At 42.5% G+C, this 18,270-nt stretch overlaps 2 protein-coding genes across 3 annotated transcripts; one reads left to right on the top strand and one right to left on the bottom strand.

The window, feature by feature from the left end:
- Positions 1-780: 780 nt before the first annotated feature.
- On the top strand, positions 781-9,669 carry thap4 (THAP domain containing 4). Of its 2 annotated transcripts, none has more exons than XM_064992305.1 (5): positions 781-1,214; positions 4,712-4,956; positions 8,254-8,363; positions 8,829-8,932; positions 9,271-9,669. In XM_064992305.1, exons 2-5 carry the CDS (start codon positions 4,763-4,765, stop codon positions 9,385-9,387), a joined length of 525 nt encoding a protein of 174 aa, XP_064848377.1. In that variant the 5' UTR covers positions 781-1,214; positions 4,712-4,762; the 3' UTR covers positions 9,388-9,669. The 2 variants fall into 2 exon arrangements, with proteins under 2 accessions (XP_064848377.1, XP_064848378.1); XM_064992306.1 differs by having other exon boundaries at positions 788-1,214; positions 4,803-4,956.
- A 7-nt stretch (positions 9,670-9,676) lies between these two features.
- Positions 9,677-17,119, bottom strand: LOC135558476 (bcl-2-related ovarian killer protein homolog A-like). The gene is made up of 5 exons (XM_064992304.1): positions 16,832-17,119; positions 16,051-16,363; positions 14,735-14,863; positions 11,540-11,703; positions 9,677-10,946 (listed from the first exon to the last, which is right to left on the bottom strand). Exons 2-5 carry the CDS (start codon positions 16,256-16,258, stop codon positions 10,821-10,823), a joined length of 627 nt encoding a protein of 208 aa, XP_064848376.1. The 5' UTR covers positions 16,259-16,363; positions 16,832-17,119; the 3' UTR covers positions 9,677-10,820.
- Between the last annotated feature and the right edge of the window lie 1,151 nt (positions 17,120-18,270).

Consider the following 18,270-nt stretch of genomic DNA (forward strand, 5'->3'; position numbering starts at 1 on the left):
TCATAAGTGAGCATTTCACTGTAAGGTTACTGTTGTATTCGACACATGTGACTAATGACATTTGATTTGATTTTACAGGCATGCTGGGAACATGAGCGAAGACAGAACGAGTTTTGGGTGGGTGGGTAATACCCAGGAGAAGGGGATGGGACTGTATGGAAGGGAGTTTAGTCCAAAGGTAGCTATTTCTGTAAATCTACCACCAGACCATGTGGGAGTGGAGGGGAATGAGGCAGTTGATGTACTGGCTAAACAAGCACTTAGAAGCGGGGATGTTGATGTTGTAGTTTCAATGAGCAAGGCAGAGGCAAAAAGCCTGATATGGACATTGATGGTACAGAGATGGCAGGAGCAGTGGAATAGAGCAACTAAGGGCATGCATTTAAACTCAGCTAAAAAAGAAACGTCCCTTTTTCAGGACCCTGTCTTTCAAAGATAATTCGTAAAAATCCAAATAACTTCATAGAGTTTAATTGTAAAGGGTTTAAACATTGTTTCCCGTGCTTGTTCAATGAACCATAAACAATGAATGAACATGCACCTGTGGAACAGTTGTTAAGACACTATCAGCTTACAGACGGTAGGCAATTAAGGTCAGTTATGAAAACTTATGACACTAAAGAAGCCTTTCTACTGACTCTGAAAAACACCAAAAGAAAGATACCCAGGGTCCCTGCTCATCTGCGTGAACGTGCCTTGGGCATGCTGCAAGGAGGCATGAGGAAAGGATCCAACAGGAACGTGTGGTTATTGCCAGGAAACAGAGATAGTGGAGCATGTAATGCTACAGTGTGGGCAGTATCAGAGGGAAAGGGAGAGGCTGAGATCTGGTATGAGGGAGAAGGGGATACAGGAAATTAGTTTAATTGTGTATTGAGTAGAACGTCATTAGATATATCCTCAAATATGGTCTATTTTTTAAGAGCAACGGGGCTGGCAGGTAGGATTTCGTTTCTCCCGGTCTCTAGCCCACACTCCAGTACAGTAGGTTGCGGTAATGCACCATAACGTTGGATGCCAACCGCCGATAAACCCCACAGAAGAAGATTCATCTGTGAAAAAGGGGAGCTTCAGTAATATGACAGCCTGAGAATAATATTGTCGCAGTATTATATGCACCATTTCACTGCTTCGCGAAAGATTGGTATTTTCTAACATAATGACATACATTGAATAAGACAACCTTGCAATGACGTGCCCTTTTCACCAGTCAGGTAAGCATTTTTTTTACAATTTAATTCCAACTGCTTATTTAGCCTACTATCTATACATATATATTCAATGTCAACAGCATACCAACTCGATACAATTTTACCCGATAGATCTAGCTTTACTTTATTTCGTTTTTATAAATAAAACTTGTGACATTGTGCTTGATGTAGGCTGGATATAAGGTTAGATTCATGATATCGATAACGGCCCAAGAAACACATTTTATAAATTTCCTTATGGCCCTTCTACACTTCAACCATCCGGCGACTTCACTATTCATTTTCTAGATTAAGGTTGACTCAATCGTTTTAAACTTTTGTTTTACTATTGCCAGTTAGTTGATTTAGGGATTGTATATCTATTCGCTCTCTTTAAATATGTAATTTGATGCATTTGTTTGTCTCTGACTTGTTTAATCAAACGTTTTGCCGCCAGCTCCTTACATCAAGGCATGAGTGTCCTGAATTAGCCTAGTAGCAAGTGCGCCCAGCTATATCCTGTCCTGAGATTGTTTTCTCGGGCTAAACCAAAGTTATTTTATAACTAAACCAAGATGGACCACGGCCAGTCATTTCCAATGGTAGCAAATTAATCCACCTGATTAGACTACAATCACCCCACTGTAAAAGGTAAATATCATCACACCATTCATATAGTACGTGTAGTACGCGTAACCTTGGATTAGTGAGTGAGAACCACACATTGTACTGTGTTGGCAGAACAGATATCGTTAGAATCCCCGAGTTGACAAGATAAAAATCTGTCGTTCTGCCCCTGAACAAGGCAGTTAACCCACTGTTCCCCGGTAGGCCGTCATTGTAAATAAGAATTTGTTCTTAACAGATTTGCCTCGTTGAATAAATAAAACGCAAGTAGGTGGGCGAGACAAGCACAACGTAGTGAGATCCTATTGGCTCGTTCTAGCATAGGCCCACATTTGCTTATTTCCAATAGGGTACGTCTACACTGACGTGTGCTGTGCAATAAGTCAATTCGCCCTTGCATTACTTCTGAATAACGCCAAATTAAAACTTTAGCAAAGGGTAAAGTCTTCAAAACGTAGTTCACTCTGTTCATAACATATTATACTGTAGTTTTGGAAACATAAAATGTATTGAGGTCAAATGTTTAATCGATGAGTATTTGCATAACGTCGGCCAAAACTCATCTAACGCCATCTTCTCCCACTGCGGGTGTTGTACCGGAAAGCTACCCCTGCCACTCAATTCTTCATTGCTGCGACTTGCTTGCTAGTTGAGGTTTCTGATCACGTTAGGCTGCGTTTCATTTTTTTTTTAAGTCATTTGATCGAAGACACTGTCTTCGGTTTGGCTATTTGTTTCAAATGTATTAGTCTATAAATAAATGTCTTTGCCAAAATTCGTAATCTCTCCATGTCTTATTTGACTAGTCGTTCTAAAATGTCTTGCTTGCTTAATATAAGACACTTTAATTATTAATTTCGGTTATGAAGTTTGTTCTACAGAAAGAATTGGACTCTACCCACAAAATTAAGGAAATTAGAACGGGGGATTTCGGCAAGGCTATTTTCTTGCCTGGGGCTGTTCTATTGAGGGTTGATGGGAATGGTGGAGGTGCTGGGGGTCCTGTTGATGGTGGAGATGCTGGGAGTGTCCTATTGAGGTGTTGATGGGGATGGTGGAGATGCTGGGAGTGTCCTATTGAGGTGTTGATGGGGATGGTGGAGATGCTGGGAGTGTCCTATTGAGGTGTTGATGGGGATGGTGGAGATGCTGGGAGTGTCCTATTGAGGTGTTGATGGGGATGGTGGAGATGCTGGGAGTGTCCTATTGAGGTGTTGATGGGGATGTTGGAGGTGCTGGGACTGTCCTATTGAGGTGTTGATGGGGATGGTGGAGATGCTGGGAGTGTCCTATTGAGGTGTTGATGGGGATGGTGGGGGTGTCCTGTTGATGGGAATGGTGGAGGTGCTGGGAGTGTCCTATTGAGGTGTTGATGGGGATGTTGGAGGTGCTGGGAGTGTCCTATTGAGGTGTTGATGGGGACGGTGGAGGTGCTGGGGGTGTCCTATTGAGGTGTTGATGGGAATGGTGGAGGTGCTGGGAGTGTCCTATTGAGGTGTTGATGGGGATGGTGGAGGTGCTGGGGGTGTCCTGTTGATCGGAATGGTGGAGGTGCTGGGGGTCCTATTGAGGTGTTGATGGTAGAGGTGTCCTGTGGAGGTGCTGGGGGTGTCCTGTTGCTGGGACTGTCCTATTGAGGTGTTGCTGGGGATGGTGGTGCTGGGGGTGTCCTATTGAGGGTTGATGGGGACAGTGGAGGTGCTGGGAGTGTCCTATTGAGGGTTGATGTGGGGGTGTCCTATTGAGGGTTGATGGGGACGGTGGGTGTGTCCTGTTGAGGTGTTGATGGGGACGGTGGAGGTGCTGGGGGTGTCCTATTGAGGGTTGATGGGGACAGTGGGGGTGTCCTATTGCGGGTTGATGGGGACGGTGGGGGTGTCCTGTTGATGGGGACGGTGGAGGTGCTGGGGGTGTCCTATTAATGGGGATGGTGGAGGTGCTGGGGGTGTCCTATTGAGGGTTGATGGGGACGGTGGAGGTGCTGGGGGTGTCCTATTAATGGGGATGGTGGAGGTGCTGGGGGTGTCCTATTGAGGGTTGATGGGGACGGTGGAGGTGCTGGGGGTGTCCTATTAATGGGGATGGTGGAGGTGCTGGGGGTGTCCTATTGAGGGCAAAGAGACCTATTGGGGAGGGGATTCTTCATTGAGGCACATTCAGTCATAGTTTTGTTTTATATTATTATACATTTCTTTCTATTATAAGTTGACTGTGATTATGATAATGCACTCATGTTGATGTGTATATTTGACGTTTTTTGCCCATTATTTTTCTACTAAGGTTCTTAAACTAAGACGGAGTGTAAAAAAAAAAATGTATGAAAACACGATGGGATGGGTAGCGAGAACAGTAGGAGGCTCTGAACTATTATTGCTGAAATAACCACATCCTTGTGACTGGAGTCTAGAAAATAGCCTGCCTGAAACCCCCCCTTCTAATTTCCTTCATTTTGTGGCTCAAGTCAAATACTTTCTACAGAACAAACTTCACGTCAGGATAGGCAACCAAAATTAATAATGAATATTTGGTAGTGAGTGGCAACGCCAAGCAGATGCTTCACATTTGTACTTCCGGTGAAACATCTGACTGAGTGAATGCTCAAGAATCGCCAAGGTTCCATTCTTGCTGGCTGGCACGCATGTGTTCTATTTTGTGTATTTAAATACAGTACAAGTACATTTTGGTTGCATATGACCTCGACTACACACCACTGGTTATTATACTAAGATTTATGACGTCAATAAGCTACTATCACAATGTAAACAAAAACAACTTGTGTAATTGTAGGACCATTTAGTACAACCACTAGCAACATTTAATAGTAAAGCAACGCAACCCGTATGTATAGTGGAGCTGAAGTGGCAAGCGACTGAGTTTTTGTTGTGTGCTCATAGGCTACGTCGACATTGGATAAGCGCCGTGGTTGTCTGGCTAGGCCTACGCAAATGACTGTCCCATATAAGAAGCCCTTGTGTTCTCCCATAGCTGAGCTGAACCCTGCACTGCTGGCATTGGACTGGCTTCTCGGGGTCTGGGAGTCCGACGAGCCAGGAGAAGGCTCATTCTCCTCTATACCGCCTTTCCGCTACAACGAGAGACTGCACTTCTCCCATGTGGGCCAACCAGTCATCAACTTCATGTGAGTTGTATTGACAGCTGACTAGGGTACAGCAGGCCTAACAAAAATCACACTACACAAGGAGATTCTGTCAAGGTTGCGCTTAGCCTGCTATGATGTTTTAAAATCATGACCTTTCGAGCTCAGTTGGTATAGTAGTGTGCCAGTAATGACCATACATAGTCATGCGTGCATACATTTGACAGAAGTTGCGTTGGATAAAAGCGTCAGCTAAATGACTAATTGTTTTGGATTCAACGTCTGGCATAAATGAGTGGTTGGGTCAGGGAAGTTTCCTCTCACAACCTTTACAAGCCAGAATGATGAATAAAATTATATTTTGATTGACTTTACCTGTTGTCCGTGTGGTTGGTCCTTTTGCAGGTTGGTGTGAAACATATCCACAGGAAAGTAGAATTACATAAACTTTTCTGCAAAAAAAGATGATTCTGAGATAATTGGCTTTAAATATCTGAAGTGTCAGCCATTTTTATCTTGAATTTATCAAACATGAATGGGTATTGAGTACTATATTGGTAGAAAACATTTTAACTAGGCTGTCAATAACATTTGGACAAAAATGCAGATCGAACCTTAGTCCCAAGCTCTCTACATGGTAAACATCGCACAAGGAAATGGTTACTTGCAGGTTCCTTCTTGACAATGCAACAATAAGAAATAACAATAGATAAGAATATGAACAAAGTAAATGGCTGAATAAATAAAATACAGGAACAATTTTATAGTCCAATATTTAAACATGTTTTGGGGAAGGCAGGAATTGGGGGGGGCAAGTGTGTAGTGCATGTGTGCAGAGACTCTGCAGGTGAACTGGACTGACCAAGTGTTCAGCAGTCTGACAGTTTGTAGATACCAACAGAAACTATCAGACCTCATGCTCTGATACAGTCTGCCTGACTGTAAGGAAGAGAACAGCTGGTATGTGTGGGGTCCTTGATGATGTGCGAGACTTCCTTGTGCACTGTTTCAAGTAGATGTCCTGGATGGGTGGGAACACGGGCCCAGTGACGCACTTCACCATCTGCTGGAGGGCCTTGCGGTTGTGGAAAGAACAATTCCTGTACCAGGCCATGATGCAACCGGTCAGGATGCTCTTGATGGTGTAGCGGTAGTATTGGGAGAGGACTGGGGGATGGCATGTCAAATTACTTCAGCCGCCTTAGGAAGTAGCAGCGCTGTTGCACCCTCGACTGGTGGTGTTATTGGTCCCATGTCAAGTCCTCAGTGGAAAATGCTTACTAATGCAGTCCTGTTGATGTGGATCCGGGCATGTTCCCTTTGCTTTCTGAAGTCAACAGTCAACTTCTTTGTTCTGCTGATATTGAGGGAGAGGTTGTTGTCCTGGTACCTCAATGCCAGTTCAGTTCTCACCTCCCTATAGGCTGACTCATTGTTGGTTATCAGGCCTACACCCTTGGTGTCGTCAACAGAGTTGGTGTCGCGCAAAGTCAGTCGTGGAGTCGCGCAAAGTCAGTCGTGGATGAACCGGGAGTACAGCAGAGGACTGAGGACACACCTGTGTTAAGAGTAGAGTGGTGGTGTTGTCAATCCTCAGCCTGTGGTTTGCCCATCAGGTAGTCCAGGATCCAATTGCAGAGGGTGTTGTCCAGACCCAGGACTTTGAGCTTGGTGTCAAGCATCATGGGTTAGGATACATGTTGGTGATACTTTGGAAGATTTTGGTTAAAATTAGGGATGCATGATATCGGTAAGCATATTGGAATCTGACGATATTAGATAAATGTCAACATCGGCTCGATTTCTAGCTTAATACTAATGTCAAAGCTGACGTACATACCTATACAACGTAGATGTAATGACGGCATGAAAAATACTGCGCTACACAGAACAAAAGTAGAAAAATACTAAGCGCACACTTCCAACAAGTTCAAGTCGAGCAGTCATTTGAAAGAGTGAACATTTCAGCAAGACAACTCAAAGGCGAAATCCATCAACGCCAAGATAATGGAAATCATTGCCCTTGACAATCAACCGTTCTGTTGTGGATGATGTTGGCTTTCGTCGACTGGTCGAGCACCGGTACACACTACCAAGTAGACGCTATTTTTCAGATGTTACTCTACTGGAGTTGCACAGTATTATTGAAACCCATATCCATGAGCTACTTGCTATGGTCGTCACTGCTATTAGCTTCACATTTGGACCAGCGATATCAGCTCCATGAGCATGCTGAGTCTGACAGCACAGTGGGTCGACGAGGATTTCATACTGAGGAAAGCCGTATTGCGTTGCTCAATGTGCTGGTTCTCATACCACTGCTGCCATTTTAAATGGCATTTGAGAACCTGTTTGAAACTTGAACACACTCCTAGCCCCATTCGAACAACTGAATTGAGAAATACGTTCATCATCTGCAGCAGACGTGATACCCTCTTTCATGGCATTTAAACGCCTGCTCAACAAAACTGACGACACAGACCATGGGGTTAACTTGCAAAACGTACTCTACAAGTACTCTGTGAATAAGCAATTTGGTGGCATTCTCTCACAACCTCCTTTACTGTCGCCACCATGCTTGATGCTATGTACAAGGACCTCTACTTTGACGCAAACGAGCAGGGTTTACATGAAATGTTAGACAGCTGGACAAGATGGAAAAGGACACCGAGTGTGTACCGAGGAAGAGGCCATGGACAGAGCTGAAACTTCACTGCTTGACATGTATGATGAAATCCTGATTGAGACTGAACAAATTAAGAAATTGGTTTTGATTGTTTTACTGGTAATAGGGACATGCGTAAAGGCCAACAAACTAACTGTACTAGAATGCTTAAGGTCACTAAAATGTTATCGGTATTGGGGGTTTTTTGCAAGCAAAATATCGGTTTTGGCCAAAAATATCATCGGTTCCTCCCTAGTTAAAATCTCCAGCGACAATATGCTTCCGGATGAGAGGATTCCTGCTGGCTAATGTTCTTGTACTGTTTGTTGAATGCCACCTTTAATATTTGCTTGCGCAGAACCATGTAAACGTGCACGAGTTTGGCCAGTATCTTTTGATAGAAACCGCGCTTTGAAAAGTATAATTACACAAACTTTCCTGTGGATGTATTGTCTCTCATTCCTACCTGCAAAAGGACCAACCACACGGACAACCGGTAAAGTAAGTTCCAAATATAATTGTATTCAACATTCTGTCTCGTAGAGGTCATGAGGAAATTTCTGATCCAAATGCTAATTTATGCCCCACATGAAATTCGACACTGGGTTTCCGGGCTAGGATGAACGTACAGTGTTATAATAATCACGTTTACATTTATTTCCCCTGTTCTGCAGGTTTAATGCATTCCATGCTGAGAATAAGAAACCTATGCACAGGGAGTGTGGCTTCATCAGAATACAACCAGGCGGCAACAGAGTAGCCTTCATTATAGCACAGAACTCAGGTACGAGACTGTTCAATGCTTAGACCTAGCCTGTACTTACCCTTCAGATCATTTAGAGCGTTGCCCAAGTGGGACTTGAATCTATAACCTTTCATCCGTCAGTTCAACTAAGCTATTAAACCAGGTCTGAACCTTTAATCTCAGATAACCCAAATCTGAAGTCTCACGTAATTAGTCAGCGGCTCGATTTAAGTTTTGGTTCCACACGTATTGAGAGAAGAGATGAAAAGCTACTAGAACTGGAGCAGAAACAGAACGAGTTCCACCCTCTCTCTTTGCAAGTTATGGCCAAATGTCGAAAGATGCCATTTATTTTTTATTTTTTTGTCCAAATAACCAGTGACAAAACAACAGAACTACTGCTGCTCATCATCCCATTAGTTCAACAGATTTGACAGTATCAGTTGTTTGCATTGATCTGTCCATGAGATCAAACCTCCTATAAATCTGGAGTTCTCTTTACAGGCCTGGTGGAGATTGAGGAAGGAGACCTGACTGGACAGCAGTTAACTCTACACACCCATGCCCTGGCCAGAACCTCCTTTGCTAAAGAACCCCATGTACAGCAGGTGAGACTGCCACTTTCCAGTCTGTTGATACTCTTTTCGATCCAACAAAAATTGGCCTATTTCCCTAATAGATATTCAATGGTTGGTCCAAAAACAACTTACCGCTTTGCTATTTCCTGATCTGTAAATACCGGGAGCTTAGGACTTGGGCTTAGAAGCTACCTTGTGCCAAGTTGCTTACAAATTGGTGGTTCTTTTGGATCTTGACATGTGGTACGTCAAGTTTTACAAAATTGACAGATCCAATAGTGTTACAGAATTTAACAAGCTCCCTTCCAATTGGATACTCTCTAAACCACAGGAATTAGGATTTGATGGATTCCTGTTCTCTCCCTCAGATTTCCAGAGTGTTCCAGCTGAGACCGGATGGGAAGCTTGAGCAGACTGTCTCCATGGCGATGGAGGGTGGGCCACTTATGCAGCATTTGCACATCACCTACCGTCGCTCCTCTTGACCACCAGGAGGTGACGGAGTAATAACAAGCACTAGACTTTGTTAATTTGATTTCCTGACCCTTAATTAATGCTGATCTAGGTTAGTGTTGTGTTTTCTCCCATTGGGGTTTGGGGAGGATAAACCAATTCTAGATGTGGTCATTGTGCCAAGACAGCTGCTTGTGTAACAAGTGATGTTTAAGTGTGTTCAGCCCTTAATTTAACTCTACTATAATCAAGTTGTCTTTCCCAGAGGCTATATTGAACCCAATGGATAAGTGGAATAAAAACAAATAATCTAATTGGTGATTTCACTCCTGTTTACAAACACTTATCACAAGTGTTAGTTTATTTTGCATATGAAAGTATATACAGCACAATAAGTAAACTGGACCACAAAGTATATTTTCTAAGATTCAATCATCACTACAGTATCGGAATAAAATACATTAAGAATTAAAAAGATCCAACATTCTAAAATATCCCCCATGGGCATCATTCTGTCCTGTAATCAACGGGAGAGTATTCATTAGGGCACACCGTAGCAAAACATAAAATTTTATTGCAACATTGCAACAAACAAGTTTCTTATTGGACAAATGTAAGGTTAACCCCCTCCCCGTTCTGTTCCTAGCAAATGCAGCAGTGTAAAGTGTGCAAAGCCTGGCTAGACTGTTGCATCCCACAACATGAATAGCTCATCATACAATTCATGTCCTCTACAGTGGTGCAGCAAAAAAATCATTGGATTTATTGTCAATTTCTTCAGTGTAAAGTCCCAGAGATGATATACTGTAGGTATCAGACTGGATCTCACTTCAGAGGCATGAGCACCTACCACAGTACTCACTCCGACACAGTAGTGGAAAATGCATTACGACACTGAAAGATACATGGTTCTGTACATTGAGCAAAAGTTGATCATCTTAAGCGAATGGGTCGTTCCACAAAGTTCCTTTGCGTCCCCTTTGATATTTTAATTGTGAACCAATTAAATTTTAAAAGCCTGTTAAATTAAGTGCCCTTTAATATAGATCACATGGAAAATGACATTCAGCATTTTGACTTCTAGTCTGACGCATCATACGGGCTACATTTCTGTATTTGGAAAGTTACACATCAAACTTTATTGTTGACATGCAAAACATTTTGGGACTCAACAATGGTCTAATGAAACAAATACCAAGACTTTGGGTGGAATTTTCTTAAGTTGATCATCTGCTCTAATGACAGTTAAAATTAGGTCGCACTAAAAAGGGCACCTAATTGGTGGAACTACCCACATGAAATTGACTCACTACTCTTTGGAAGAAGAGCAGTCATTGATTGTACAAATGTGATACTGTGACTTGTACTTGGCAAGAAGGAAAGTCACTGTTTAGACAGCCATCAATCTTCCAGAAAATGTCAGGACTTCAAGCGCGTGCTCTTTCAACCTGAATTCTTCCAAGTCTCATGGCTCCTTCATAATGTAGATGTACAGTGTTGATAGAAAGTGCTTGCAGGATTGGGCAATGGGAGACAGCCAATGGGTCTGAGGAACGGCATCTAACTTCACCACACACCTCTTAATGTCCGTCTGGAAAAAGACAGGCATTTCCAACGTGACCTAAGAGAAATTGTCAGGACATTCTTTGCATCCTCCATCCTTACCACCTTCTCAACATGCATTGAAGGTCAGGAAAATAACCGTAGATCTAAGATATTTGAAGGAGGGCGATGTAAGGAATCAAGAAAAGACAATTGAGAAGCCAAAATCTCTGGTAATGTTGCCTGTACGTTTCCACTGAACCGCTAGAGGGCAGCATAGGCTAAACTCTGCATCCTTCAAAAAAACTACATTGAGGTGAAGGTCTGCTGCGCTTCAATAAGCATCCTGCTTCGAATACACCGACAGCGTCATTGCATTTTGGTACACCAAAATTACCTTTTAATTTCCAATGAAACGCTGAGATTGCGTTGCAGAGGCAGCGCGTTCGGTGTGGTGCATACATAGGATTTGTCGAACAAATATATGCGTAGACGGCGAAGGTGAATGTTGAACTTTACATATCCAGATGAAGCTGCATACTATTTTGAGCAATGACCCTGTCGGTGTGTTCGAAGAACCACAACGATGTGGTTGTTACGAAACAAAACTGTCCCTTGGTCAACAACAGTCCAGCCACTCACCCATCCTCCGCGTTTCTTCAGCCAAGGGGCCAGGTTCTTGCGGACAAACTGGCCCAGGCTGTCCACTATGGTTTGGACCGTAGCTGGCTGGTTCTGTCGCACGCAGTCCACCGCCAGAGCCCCAGCCACGGCATACATAGATACAACCTTCCCCCATGTGATACCTATGGACGAGAGAGCGAGAATCACGGATCAGTTGGCTGATTGTGGTTAGTTGATCACGATGCTTCATACTATTTATTGCAATACTGCAACATTAATGAAAAAAACATAGCTCATATCAAAACAGTTGAGGCAGTTAGACTGCTGATAAGTGTGCAATGCAGTTCACCGGTCCCAATTCAAATACACTGGGGTCCGAAATTGACACTATTGATAAAGATTAGCAAAAATGACCAAATTAAATAAGTCAAATGCTGAGCTATATTAGAGGCTCAAAAAATGAGGGGTATTTATATTTTATAGTAATACAGTTGCTCAGAGAAATATTAATTGTTATACAATCAACAACAAAAAGTAGGGGTAAACATTGACACTCGTTTTCAATGACTTAACTGCACTGAGCCTTTTTCTAAAATGGTTTTATGAGTTGTAGAACACTGGGATGAATCTTAGACCATCCTTCCACATCCTTGATGTCCTTCATCTGAGCTTATGATGAGCCTTCTTCCATTCAAACCGCAGGTTTTCAATGGATTTCAAGTCCGGAGACTGAGATGACCATTGCAAAATGTTGATTTTTGTGGCCAATAAACCATTTATTTGCATATTTTGATGTGTAAAGCCAAGTTTCAGCCTCCTGGTACTGGGTAAAGTTCACAATGCCGATGACCATAAGAGCTCTCTTTTCCTGTCGTGACCAAAAGCTCCAGTTCAAATCCATGTGCCAATGCCATTTAGCAAACAGGCATTTATATTTGTTGGATGTCACAGCAGTGCACAGCAGTAGTGGGTTTGGCATCGCAATAAGAATACATGAGCAGAAAATAACCCCATACCTACTGTAAAATAGGGTGGTGGATCTTTGATGTTATGGGGCTATTCTGCTTCCACTGGTCCTGGGGCCCTTGTTAAGGTCAAAGGCATCATGAACTTTACCCAGCACCGGGACATTTTAGCCAAAAACCTGGTTGCCTCTGCCAGGCGGCTGAAACTCTTCCAGACAATAACCCCAGGAACGTGTCAAAACCTACAAAGACATGGTTAATTAGCAACAACAAAATCAACATTTTGCATTGACATCTGTCTCTACTCTCCGGACTTGAAAACCTGTGGTTTGAAGTATTGAAAATGTTTGCAAATGTTTATTATGGGTGTCAATTTCGGACCCCATTGTACATTATTTTAAATTGCTCTACTTCTACATGCTGCAGTCTAGTGCAGAGATAGTCCCAAGACACTGCATACTTCAGAAGTCAACTGTACAGTATGTCCATTATCCAGAGAGAAAGAGCAAGGCGGTTGCGGTCGAATCAGAGCTCTACATCAAAGAAATGGTCATTAGTTTCCTAGTAAAGCCGTTTGGCTGTCAGCCTTGTCATGACTGATGCTTGAAGAACGGAAAAACCTGCACTCACTGAAATAGTCTGCTTTGATGTATATATTTTTTGCATCAGAGGTCAGAACAAACGCGTTTCGGTGGCATCCTTCATCAGCGTTTAGAGAAGAGCCATTGGCCCATATTTATAGATGAAGTCACACTGCAGTACTGCTTCTTTCTTTGCATTATAGTCATTTAGGAGATGCTCTTATCCAGAGAGACTTACAGGAATGATTAGGGTTAAGTGCCTTGCTCAAAGCCATAGACACATTTTTCACTTAATCAGCTCAGGGATTCGAACCAGCAACTTTTCCGTTACTGTCCCAATGCTCTTAACCACTGGGGTACCTAACTCCATTTTTCATAATCATTATTTACATTCATTTTTCTACTATTTTCCACAAGAGCTTAAAAACATGTAAAAAATAAACAAAGAAATGCACACCTGTTGCTCACAGGAAGCAAACTAACAGGAGTTATTCATATGACTGTGATGCAACAAGAAGGCTAATGGCATTAGCCTCCTTTAAGCCTTTTTTGTTTGCCTTCACTGACTGACCTATGACCTGGTTCTAGGGATCTATGGACCTCAGGGAAGGCTTAAACAAGCTAACTCCCTCTGGGACAGGGAGTTACTCACGTCGTCTAACTCCCTACAGAGATCTGACCCTGGCGTGAGATGACCCAGCCAAGAATAGATTGTCTGGGGATAAGGAGAAGATGGAGGAAGAAGGGGTAGAAGGGAAGGGAGAGAAATCGGGGACATTGGGGAAGCAAGATTAGTTTGTGCACTTGGCAATGAGTAAAAGACGAGAGGCGAGGTTACACGGAACGTCAAGCCAAAGCACTTCCTTATCGAATGTAATCCAATGATGTCATAATGGTCTATGGTTGGAAGTTGAAACACTTAATTTCAATCGTTTTTTAAATTACAGTTCATGATCAGAGTTGGGATATTGATCCATTACAATCCATTATTCTGAGTGCAGCATTTGATTGACAATTAAATCATGACTCATTCATCTCTTTTGCAATCATTACATGTAAGGAATCTTGCTCATCTTTTTTTTAGTCTAATAAATATACTGCCGTTTAACACCACATCCCAAAAGACCAACGTCGTCTTGGTCAAAGGTTTGTTTTTCTGTCTGGAGGATTCCACGGTGTTCCAAAATGCCTCTGGTGACGTCAAAACAGTCACAGTTCTGCCTAAATGCCTGCCTGAAAAATTCTTTCGAATGTAGGCTATTTTTATCTTTCCAGACACAGAGCCAAGTTTGAGCGACATATTATTAATGCAGTCTAGGGGACCCATGCTGTACTGTAGCAGTAATTAATGTATGGCATTGAATTACCTTTTCGCTCTTTAGTGACATGATCCATAGCAGAAACTGTGTGTACTAGTGACGGAATGTGAGCTGTTAGATAACAGATGAATGCATGTTTTTGTCAAAATTTCAACTTGCCTCCTTCCAATAGACAGAAAAACATGATGTAGGCTACTGTGTGATGCTTTTACACAGCAGAGACTGCATGTACCAGTGACGGAATAGGACAGTTGTTCCAGACACCTGATGTTCTTGTGTGTTGCCAAAAATCAGCCCTGACTGGTCAGCTTGTGCAACATCAACCCCCAACCCTTTGAAGTTGTTCACCTGCTGCGAATATCTCTGTTGCCACGGCAACGAAGGCATCAGAGACCATGGTCTCCATGGCTACTGAGATGTTGAGCTGTCTCGCCACGTTCCGGTAGACACTGGGCCGCATGCACTCCAGCTCATCACCTAGGAAAACCAGGGGCGACCACAAGGCTGAACATTTAGGAACAGGATAGCACTGAGAAAGCATGACTGGTCTATCAACCCAATTAATGACTGGCAATACGTAATTGAAACAATAAAGTGCCTCCCGGCCTGTTTCGGTAAAAAGCTGAGGGAAAGGGCTGGAGAAGTGTAATCGCTCAATTTCTTAGACAGAGCTATGTGTAACGGATGTGAAACGCTAGCTAGTTAGTGGTGGTGCGCGCTAAATAGTGTTTCAATCGGTGACGTCACTTGCTCTGCAAGGGCCGCGGCTTTTGTGGAGCGATGGGTAACGATGCTTCGAGGGTGACTGTTGTTGATGTGTGCGGAGGGTCCCGGGTATGGGCGAGGGAACGGTCTAAAGTTATACTGTTACATATGGATGCAAGGACTGACCAGCCATGATATCAAACCTATAGTTTAAATCATGTTGAGGCTGTATAGTGTTTTAACATCTACTTTGTTTACAAACATTGGAGAGAAAAAAAACGCTTATACGATGGGGTACGACAGTTGAACAAAGCTCATGAGGCCTTTATTTAAAAGTTATATTCTTCTAGAATCAATGGATACATATCATTGTTTTATACATCCAAAATGGATGCAGCAACTGCAGATTGTTTCACTGTCTAATAAGGGGCAGTCATTGAACCACAGGGGCTTTAGTTTCTATGACCAGTCTGGTTATCCTAAATCAGTTTTTCCCAAAACGTTTTGGCTCTGTGACCAAGTTTTTAGAGATGTATTGTGATCAACAAAGTAAACAAATCTATTGTCTTGGCCACAAACCAACCCAAGCTGAACGAATCAGCCATAGCCCACCAGTGTGTCCAGACAGGTCCTGCGCAACCCTTTTAGTAAATATAGATGATGAACAAGAGGGGCCTGTGGGGTATGTAAGTGTCATCTCACCTGTTTCAATTAGCATACCAAACTGAACCATTCAGTACCTTGATTGCCCTCACCTCGGACTGCCAGCCGGTTTTAATAGCCTTCTGGGTCATGCATGTCAGTCTTTAATCTCAAGGCAAGCCACTGATATACACGTGGTGGACAAATCCAGTACAGTGTGTACCATATCTATTCAGTGGAACATAGGGATTCTCAAGAGAAATTAGGCTATTTTTTATGTGAAGTTTCCCATGTAGCGGTTTGCAGCAGGTTCTTACCGAGACAGAGAAGCACAGCAGCCACATCACAAAGCGTTGAGTCCACCTGAGTTTTGGACGAGCCTAGCCCATAGAGGTTGAGCCTAGAGTGTATGTAGTCCCTACACAGTGCCTTGGACTTGGACACCAGTTCTTTGTCTGACGGGGAATGATCAAAGGCCTCCATCACCCCGGCTGCAAACACAGAAGAGCGACGAATCACCTCCATCTCCCAAGCAGGTTTCTGATTAGGAAAAACCTGACCACTTCAGTGTATCAGTGCCTGAGTGGTTCTGCTCAGCGGCAGCTCCCAAAATGAAGATAACCTTTAAATCTGTTAAAAATACATTTAAAAAGTTAGGCCTATCACAAACATTTTACATGTTAACAAAATATATTTTTTTAATTAAATACAAATAATGGTCAAGATGCATTCAAAACCTTAAATTTAATAAACCACTTTGTTATGTAACTCCAAGTAGGTTGTATGATTCACAAATTTGCCATAGAGGCATAGCCAAGACCGACAATTATCATAGGTCTACAATTATTTAATATCCATATACATGTACGAAAGATGTCAAGCTAGAATAGCCTAGTGAATTTCCCCTCGTTCATTTTACTAGATATAGACCAATTTATATAGGCTGAGAAAATAGTAAAATACTATTTTCGTATTAATTACTCATTATTAACCATCGATCAAACCTAGTAACCTATAGGTATTAAGAGTATCTTCCTAAATTAATATAGAAAATTCCACCCGACACCTGCTGAAAGACACGCATTACAGTGATCTTACCGATGCCATTTTGATTGGATTCAAATCATTCCTTGGGTGCCAAAGTAAAACATGTATATCCCTTCGGGAAAGTACTCTCGAATACAGTACTCAAATTACAAATCCTGTCTGCATACCGTCACAATTTTAACAAACAACGCAATCTCAACGCAAAAATCGTTGATTAAATTCCTTTTCTTGCGCGCGCGACCTTTTACAATAAACAGAGAAAACAAGCCATATTAACAAATGTAGCTACTAGACAATACTTCGTGTGCAGACCAAATTCATAGAAAACGGTAGGTCCACTCTTCGGTTTCCTTCTATAGCAAATTATTTGGGTTGAGATGACGCGAAGCGCAGCCAAAGAGTGCGTCTTTTCATGCCCCACCCTCTTCACCAGGCGCAGTGCTCAACGATCGTTGGCCCGGTTCATAAACTTTACATCCTAAATGTGTTGTTGTCTTCTTTAACCTAAAAGGCATGAATATTCATTTTATCATATTTCTTGCTTATCTTAAGGAATTTCATTCACATTTTTATTTAAATTAAGGGAAAAACTAGGCTACATAAAATAAATATGCTAACCTGGCTGAAACTCAATAAAATTATTATCATAAGCCTAGTAGCTATAAAACATTTAAGGATATTGAGCACCCGTGGCACCGTTCCCATTGTTAAGCCTTATTATCTCTATATTTAAATTGACCAAAACGACAGAGACGCCAAGAGTGGAGCACCTTCAAATCACTTGGAATTTGTGTTGTAGATATATGGTAGTAGAGTAGTGTAATTTAATGCTTGTAATTGTTTATAAATGCCTTCATTTTGCTGGACCCCAGGAAGAGTAGGTCCTACCTTGGCAGGAGCTAATGGGGATCCGTAATAAATCCTAATACACATGCATTGGTTAGAATGCTTAGAAATAGAATCCACCTCTTTATGAGCAAATGACATCCTCTCTAAACCCCAAATGTAAGCTATACTAATACACCAGATGTAGATGCAGCAATTGATTTATATCAGGGTAGGGATTTCATTTGGGATAACTACTTCTACCCCTCCTCTGTTTCAGTTTCTGTAGTGTAGAAGTTATTGTGTTTGCCTAACACACAGGGGCCAGTCACATACAGCAATTTAAAAGTATGGACAGTACTTAAAACAAATCAAACATGAGTCCAAACCACTTCTATCAATGTAAATAGATGATCAGCTCCTTTCCACTAGATGTTGGAACATTGGCGCAGCCACGAGAGCATTAGTGAGGTCAGGCTCTGATGTTTGGCGTTTAGGCCTGGCTCACAGTCGGCGTTACAATTCATCCCAAAGGTGTCCGTAGGAGTTGAGGTCAGGGTTCTGTGCAGGCCAGTCAAGTTCTTCCACACCGATCTCCGACAAACCATTTCTGTATGGACCTCGCTTTGCGCTTTGTGCACGGGGGGCATTGTCATGCTGAAACA

Source organism: Oncorhynchus masou, chromosome 17, assembly GCF_036934945.1.
Source record: "Oncorhynchus masou masou isolate Uvic2021 chromosome 17, UVic_Omas_1.1, whole genome shotgun sequence".
Taxonomy (NCBI): domain Eukaryota; kingdom Metazoa; phylum Chordata; class Actinopteri; order Salmoniformes; family Salmonidae; genus Oncorhynchus; species Oncorhynchus masou.

Bases quoted from the DNA above. Each gene is read 5' to 3' on its own strand.
- thap4 (XM_064992305.1), top strand. From the start codon at position 4,763: ATGACTGTCCCATATAAGAAGCCCTTGTGTTCTCCCATAGCTGAGCTG. The intron at 8,364-8,828 runs GTACGAGACTGT...TTCTCTTTACAG, and splicing joins CATTATAGCACAGAACTCAG to GCCTGGTGGAGATTGAGGAA. The intron at 8,933-9,270 runs GTGAGACTGCCA...TCTCTCCCTCAG, and splicing joins AAGAACCCCATGTACAGCAG to ATTTCCAGAGTGTTCCAGCT.
- LOC135558476 (XM_064992304.1), bottom strand. From the start codon at position 16,258: ATGGAGGTGATTCGTCGCTCTTCTGTGTTTGCAGCCGGGGTGATGGAG. The intron at 11,704-14,734 runs GTGAACAACTTC...TCTCGTCCATAG, and splicing joins AACAGAGATATTCGCAGCAG to GTATCACATGGGGGAAGGTT. The intron at 10,947-11,539 runs GTGAGTGGCTGG...GTCTTTTTCCAG, and splicing joins TGAAGAAACGCGGAGGATGG to ACGGACATTAAGAGGTGTGT.